This window comes from Ceratina calcarata, unplaced genomic scaffold (assembly GCF_001652005.2).
Source record: "Ceratina calcarata isolate Rehan_Ccalc_2016 unplaced genomic scaffold, ASM165200v1 scaffold78.2, whole genome shotgun sequence".
Classification (NCBI taxonomy): Eukaryota; Metazoa; Arthropoda; class Insecta; order Hymenoptera; family Apidae; genus Ceratina; species Ceratina calcarata.
Window position 1 is genome coordinate 946,797 of NW_017179105.1, and position 7,705 is coordinate 954,501.

Sequence of the window (7,705 nt, forward strand, 5' to 3'; positions counted from 1 at the left end):
ACCTTATATTCCTTATATGAATCTAATAAAACAATTAATCTCTTCATGCATATATCATGGTCTTCAACTTATGTCCGCTACGGTATATTCGTATTTTCTGTGCAAGTGAATGCATAAGATCTGCAGAGATAATTATGATTTTTTGCAATGAATTGAAAGCAATTGATTACGAGTTGTAGGATACGAAGTTGTTAATTTTTCTGAAGAAGTATTAGTTTGTTTCAGTCGGTCGTAAAGCGAACAGGGTGCTGTGGGTGTGGGCATACCAAACACTGACCGTGTACTGACCTGTGCTAGCGGTGCAGGTGCTCGTACATGTACTCGTGTAAGGTGTGTGTGTCTGTGATCGATAAATCCATTCACTAATCAACATACCGAGACTATGTTATACGGGGTTGGTGATAGAGTCCTTCGTCGATATCGATCACTGTACTCTAAGTATCTCCGGGGCGATTACTCGGGGTTAGGGTTTGTCCGAGGAGCGGACGATGCTTTGATGGTGACGGATGGTAGGACAAGGAGGATTCTAGAAAGGTTTCGAGGAGGTGTCCAACGACTGACGATAATCCAAGTCGCCCATCGTTAAATGTAGGTTTGCTCGCACGAACTCTCTCGGCTGCCTCGCACGTGGTGGAGCGAATAAGCGGAGTAGTACCTTCCCGACGTGAATCTCTGAAAAAATAGTAATACACTCGATGCGATCTGCGACATACCACCATCGTTTCCCCCTTTGCAGCTTCCGTCCTTCCTCACGGTCTTCCCATACATAGTCAGAATTCGAGTGTACATTCAATTCCGATGGTTTCATTATCTGAAGTCAATACAGATTAATTCAATTGAGTTTTGTAATTCCGAGCGATTCGTCTTTTCCTTTTGCAGCATCCGTCATCATATCGTGATCACCTATTGAAATAGAATAGAGGCCTCTCTCGATAGATATCTTTCTCATCCCCGAGTCAACACAGATTAATCGAATTGAATTTCCTAATTCCGTGCAATCCACGCTTTACATAGAATAATAATAAACTCCCTCCTCCCGACCGCTCGGATTGAAATAGGCGATTCGAGAGTAAACTTTTTACGAAGATCGTTCGAGGAAGCGTAGTAGAGAGCGTGCGAAGTAACTACCGAATATTTTATCGGAAATGCAACGTTATTGCTTGTATCGCAGCCGAAGTAGCTTAGAAGTTTGCAACCGGGTATCGCGAGCAGGTATTTGTTCAGCCATGCCCGTGTAGGCGTCGCGAAATTATATGCAAATCGAACGCAAATAGTAAATCTAATTCGCGGTAGGGAATTACGTGGATGAAATGTTTCTCGGTCTCGTCCTCCTCGGCTGCTCCGAACTTTTCGCTCCTCCTAATAAATAAGAAAAGTTCGAGACGGGTCACGCGGTACTCATCGGGAGGTCACGCGAAAACGCGGTTCGTTCCGAGGATCGAGCAAGTTTTTCAAAGTAGGAAAACCGATACCGTACACTTGGAATTCACATTTCACCGAAGGTATCCGAGTCCTTATTTCCCTTGACGATTCGAGATGCATTTATATTCGATACGGTTACCGTGATATTTACCTGGATACCCAATTTTCAAACGAACCTCTTGAAAACCGGCGAGCTTTATCTAACCGGAAGAAAACAAACGATCCCTGAATCTGAAGTAGAGCACAGATACGCTCTAAGTTTCTTTGCGAGGTTAAACGGGACAGCGTTATCCGGGAATCTCCTTAAGTTGAAAACTTTATCAATTGGAATAATAAATTTCTTTCCCTCGGCTGGCTCTGAAACTCGTTTTTATGCGGCCCTTCTGCGCTTTCCTTGACCGCTTTTCGTCCTCTAATAAGTCCCGCAAATCGTTTCGCGCCGATTTCTGTACGATTCGTCGTCTGTTCTCGCCTGTTGCTCTTCCAAAGGTGCGTTTAGAATCGACAAGAACACGAGCTCGTTATCTACTACTGTTTTCCGTATTAAATTAATTACAAACGATCGTGAAGCGTTCGAAGAAAAAATTCGTACAAGAATCTCCTCGAGCATTAATTAAGAATGCCGTTATTTTCTATATAAAAATTGCAATTAAATACGTTTAAAGAAACTGCAAACTTTGCGAGAATTTTCCCAAGCGTTTGTTTAAGCGACTCATGAGCTATTCTCCGGGAAGTGAATCAAAGTTGCATAGGACGACGTCGTTCTACTTTGGGAAAAATCGCTAGGCCGCGCGTTCCACCGGAGTAATGAATGTTTGATCACTAGCTGTTACGACGTCGTGACACAGTCCGAGAACGTCTGAGATTCATCGGGAATCCATCGGCATCGATCGACTGACTCGACGGTTTCCAAGTCGATTCATCTAATCTAATGGATAGGTGAGAAAGCTCGCACGTTCTCACCGCATCTCACTAATACACTGCAGATTTTTATGAAAAGTAAAATATTCGTAGGATCAATATAGAAAAATATGCATTGCATGCAGCGTTACTCGATTTCAATAAAATTTACAGTCTGTTAATAACAAGTCTAATAATAAAATGTTATTCCAGGCCAGATAAATAAATGTTAAAAATACTGAAAGGAGAAAGGAACTAATTGCGATCGTCTTCCCAGTTCTCCTGTCGATTGTATAAATTAGAAATGCGAACAATAGAGCTGGTCCGGGTCGGACCTATAAAACGACACTGGAAACGTCCCTGGGTTCTCCCTAATACAAAAGGGGAGCTACAATGACAGTGGTTGGCTCCGCAATAATCGAGCTACGAGTTTCGTTAAGGAGGTTGGGCTGTCCCTTCGCCGAATACAAATACGGCGAGTGACTGGCCATTGCATTCGAGATAAACCGTAGGAACGTGACTCGGTCGAAATTTATGGTATCCACGGTTGTTTTCCGAGGTTGGAACCTTCGGGTGTTGCGCATATGCATACCTACGCTGCCGTACGATTCGTACGGGAAATATGAATATTTCATACTCACTTGACTTGGTTTGTATCTGAATGCCGGTTGATATCGCCGTTTCATCCGTCCCGGGCAGCAGGCGCACAAAATCCTCACGAACGCCCTGCAAAAGACAAAGACTAGTGTTTCAATACAATCCTCCACGCCGGCCATCCCTCGCACTCATTTTTTATTCGATCCTGGTCCAAAATATTTGTCCAAATAGAATAGAAAAGCGTCTCGGTCGTTGAAATAAAATGTAACTCGAATCGAGCATCACGACGTTTCAAACGTTGACCTTGGACGGAACTCGGTTGCGTTCCCAGCGTCACGTGTTTCGGATACGTGTACTGAGTATTTGCATAGGCGCAATTGCGGCGGCGAGGGTGACACGCGACCGCTGTGCAAACAACGGTATTTCATTTTCATCCCAAAAAATAGAGTTCCGGCCTTGGGATCGATATCGGATATTGACAGGAGATCAGTTTTGGTTCATGGATGAAATGAAAGTCCGCGGTTTCGTCGGAATTCGTTAGGGTTATCACAGTGTCTAACGAGCCGCGTTAGATGAATATCTGAAGAACATGTTCTCAATTATCTTCAAACGAATCACTTACGCGACACACGCGTCGCTTATGAGTTCGTCGAAGCGCAGTTTCGTTTTTGTCCCCGAGCGAAAATGTTGCATTTTCTCTTCGTCCTCGTTTTCACGCGTTCGTGGGCCATCGTCGTGCCCGAAATTGACAATGAAGTAGAACGATTTGAAGAAGAGACGGGCGGTGATCGGAGATTAATTGTCGAGAGCTTGAGGAAATACGAAGACGTCCGCCATGCACTTCTAAAGGCGATACCCTGCATCTCAAATTTCCTGACGAAGTACTTGGCAGAGACAGCGTACACGACTTTTCCCATCATAGACGACGGGAGGATGGTCAACGACATGCTTCGATTGCTGGAAGAAAGCCTCGACGATCGTTACGCGTTTTACAAACACAGTATGGACACGATGTTCGACGTAGCTCTGCAAAAAGTAGCATTTAACGCGATCATGATAATGAACAATGCCAGCAGCCTCGAGGATTCTTTCTACGTTTTAGAACCGTGCGATCGTAGCTGTCCCTTCGTCACGTTATGGTCAACGATATTTGAAGATGAGGACAGTTTCCTTTCCGAGGTTGACGCGTTCGCGCAGTCGATGTGGAGCCGAAGAATCGCGATTGTCATCGTCTTGGCAAGAGTTCGAGATTCCCTGTACGCTGCCAGTAGCGTCACCTTCGAGCCCGACAAGCCGTGCACCCCGTCTTACCCGGTTATTTTGGACAAATGTCATGAGGACGGTTCTTGGAAGTTGATGAAGCCGATCGAGCCGCCAGAAATGAACGGATGCTTCCTGAAGATAGGATACTACGACTTTGCGCCCTACGTGACAGCGGTGAACGATTCTGAAGAGTTGCAGGGTTTCGAGGGTAAATTAACGGAGGAAGTGTTCAGGGGGAAGCAGATTGTGAGAGAAAAAATCGAGGAGATCAGTAACTCGAGCCTCGAGGAACAGGTGTATATGTATTTGAACAACGACGTGATGGCAGATGTAATCATCGGTTGCATTCTTGAGAAATCGTACCCCGGCGTAGGTTACTCTATTACTTACGATATACTGAAGGTAGTCTGGGTGGTGCCAAAAGTGCCGAACATCTCCTTGAAAGGACTCATTCATCCGTTTCAACCGTACGTCTGGGCAGCGATAGGCGCCTCCTTGCTCTTAGGCGTCCTCGTCAAGGTTCTCGTCAATCTAGACCTGTCCGGATTGGATATATTCGCGCTGATAATTGGATCCTCTACCGCTCGCCAGCCGAGAAGGCTCTCGACCAGGATTCAATATCTCGCGTGGAACATCTTCGGGCTGTTCCTCACGCAAGTCTACGTGGACTCGTTAGCGGATCAGCTGATAAATACGGCGGATCACAGGATCGAGACGACCAGCGAATTGCTGTCGTCGTCTTTCCAACTCGGCGGCACAATGGTTTTTCAACTCGCTCTGGAGAACTACGACGAGGACGAGGACATACTGAAGGTCAAAGAAAGGTTCGTCGCGTTCGAACACGAACAGTATGTGCAGCAATTGAGCGATCTCCTCGATGGAACGAACTCTTCGTTCGCGTTGATAGCCTTCTTGAACTCTTCGCGGAGCAGTGCCATCGAGACTAAGTACGCGTACACCATGACCACGGAAATGATATGCCAGTATCCTTTGGCTCTAGCCATCTGGGAAGGATTCCCATATATCGACGACATCAACAAAAAGATTCAGCAATTAACAAGCGGAGGCGTCATCAACTTCATGATAGAGCAAGCCATAGCAAAGCGCAAACGCGCTATGCACTTACAAATCGCGAAAGAACAGGAATACAAGACCGAGCTTCATTTTCAACAATTTGCGCCAGCCTTTCTCTTGACGATCATCGGTTTCTCCAGCGGCTTGTTGTTCTTCATTCTCGAGATCGTCCTGTATCCTTCGAGGCTCCTAGAGTAAGATCGGAACAGTCGACTGTGGGCGGCGAATTGAATGTCAGACAAATTGTCGTGAAAGGACGTCGTCCAAATGACTGGATATCGTTTTACCATAGATTATCGGCTTTCGCTTTATGAATTATAGACGGATATTGGATTGCGGGTGAACGCGGTGCGCCGTAACCTTTTTGTCAAAGTGGCCAATCCGTTTCAAGGACATCCACGATTTTCAAAGATTACGCTCTTCTCGATTGTTTCTATCACGTCATCGGTTTACGAGTTTCGTCAATTTTATCACATTTATCGCAATGATCATTTCGTTTCGGTTATTGTCGGGTAATGAACTTTCTTCTCGAGTTCTTTTATTTTTTCTGCCCGGCATAAATAACCTTCTGAGGATAGTGTGTGGATACTTAATTTCGTCCCTGCTATATCCGACTCTGAAAATAATCCTCGCGCGGTCGTTCACTGGCTCGTTCACGGCCCACTCGTTCTCATGATCGAAGATAGGCAATGATCCTGGCCAGAGACCGTTCGTATCGTAAAGGAAACGTCATTTCCTCTGGTTTTCAGAAGAAGAAGAAACTCGTAAAAATTCTTTCCCTTAGAAGTTTCTTTTGTCTTACGCTCGAAAATGTGATGTAATTAAATGTATTATCTCGAACGAGATCCCGGGGTCCCGATTTCAATTCCAAGAGCTCTAAAACTTCGCTCATTTCGCCGACTTATGGCCCGCGTCGACCCACACATTAGCATACTATAAAAGTGAACGCGACGATTCAAAATTACCACTAATGCTCTTTCCATCTGCGTGTACGCTTTCCTATACCGTTTTATGATATCGGTTAGAGCGTATGGAATAGATTCAAGAATTTATTTCATGGAAATGTCGCAACTATTTTTTGTTTCAATAACCGACGATAATTTAATTTTGAAACCAGTTCTTTCCCAGCTCTGTTCTTATTTCATTTTATAATATAAATTTAACGTGCATTTGCACGTCGAGTAAATTTCGAGTTTCGTGCAATGGGAATCACCGGATCCAGAGTATACACACTGATTTTCTAACTTTCTGAGGACTCGAAGGACGGTGATCGTTAGCCCTTAATTCGGTTTGGAAAAGGAAAAAGCACTCGAGGCTTTGAGCGTGAAAGAGGTAACTGAGAAGTGGATGGCCGAAATGAAAGCGCAGTTTTTCATAATTGACGCTGGGTAAACGGATATTAATATCGGCCGGGTAACACTCGTAATTGCTGGCCCTTATTATTTTCCACCACTCGAATTAGAAGCCTCTAAACGGAACTCCCGTCCCGTTTCCGGGCCGCCGCAATTTCGTTCAGCTTAATAAACCTCGTTAACCCGCTATAATGCCGTCACCTTCTTCTATACAATAATTTAACCCGCTAACAACCTTCCCTTCCAAAAACAAAAAACTTTACACTAGATCCTCATTTGCTGTTTATTTCTCAGCGACTCCATTATTTTCGGACTGTAATGCAAGTTAATGGTGTGGTCGGTTTTACGTGATTGGTTATAAGCAACTACGAAATATCACGTTTGATACTCGGTTTCATTGTTCGTAACTAGATATGCAATCATGTGGAGTCGTAAAAGCTACGCAATTTATAGGCTTCGCATGCGTATGATAATTAAACGTAGATGCAAATGAGCTGAGCAGTTTGTTTCATTCCCTTTGTTCCGCAAGGAAGTTTATCATAAAACGTGATTGCACTAGTAGATATAGTGTCCTGCACTGTATACGTGTAACCTCAACTGATATATTTAACTGTAATTCACTAATGTTTACGTCAATGTACTTCGGTTTAATGTTAATATAATTGAAACTCCTGAAGTTTCAAAACTTATGGCAGATTAAGGATGTATTGGCTATACAGTCAATCCCAAAAGATTATGTGTCTTAGAAAAACGCATTTCCTATAATTAAAAATAAATCAGACGTCGGAAGAATAATGCTAATAATAAATAGCTACGTGCTAAAAAGTATAGAAGGAAATATCCAATTGAGTATTGACGCTGACGAAAAATTTTTTTTTCAAAATTGCGAAAAATGCTTTAAATAAAAGTTGTTTTCCTTCTAACTTCGATATTTAACGAATTACGTATGATTATTTGGCATTTTATTGATGTTGACAAAATCCGACCATCCCAGCGCCGAAACGGCGAACTTTTGGCAAAAAATTTCATTTTTCCTTAATTACTCTTAAACCGTCGAATCTACGGGAAAATTGTATAGAACCTTTCTTGTAGAGGAC

General features: G+C 43.7%; 2 protein-coding genes across 4 annotated transcripts in view; one reads left to right on the top strand and one right to left on the bottom strand.

Moving 5' to 3' along the window:
• Positions 1 to 7,705, bottom strand: part of Dop1R2 (dopamine receptor 2) — a 60,842-nt gene that overhangs the window by 8,921 nt on the left and 44,216 nt on the right. For 2 of the 3 annotated variants that reach the window (XM_018034123.2, XM_026818358.1), the window contains exon 4: positions 2,964 to 3,048. In XM_018034123.2, the coding sequence (XP_017889612.1) occupies positions 2,964 to 3,048 (85 nt within the window). Of the gene's footprint in view, positions 1 to 375; positions 673 to 2,963; positions 3,049 to 7,705 lie in introns of all 3 variants that reach the window. The other variant, XR_001916893.2, reaches the window with a different exon arrangement.
• Positions 3,055 to 7,320, top strand: LOC113465050 (uncharacterized). The gene has a single exon (XM_026818357.1). The coding sequence runs from the start codon at positions 3,604 to 3,606 to the stop codon at positions 5,452 to 5,454; it is 1,851 nt and encodes a 616-aa protein (XP_026674158.1). The 5' UTR covers positions 3,055 to 3,603; the 3' UTR covers positions 5,455 to 7,320.

Bases quoted from the DNA above. Each gene is read 5' to 3' on its own strand.
- LOC113465050 (XM_026818357.1), top strand. From the start codon at position 3,604: ATGTTGCATTTTCTCTTCGTCCTCGTTTTCACGCGTTCGTGGGCCATC.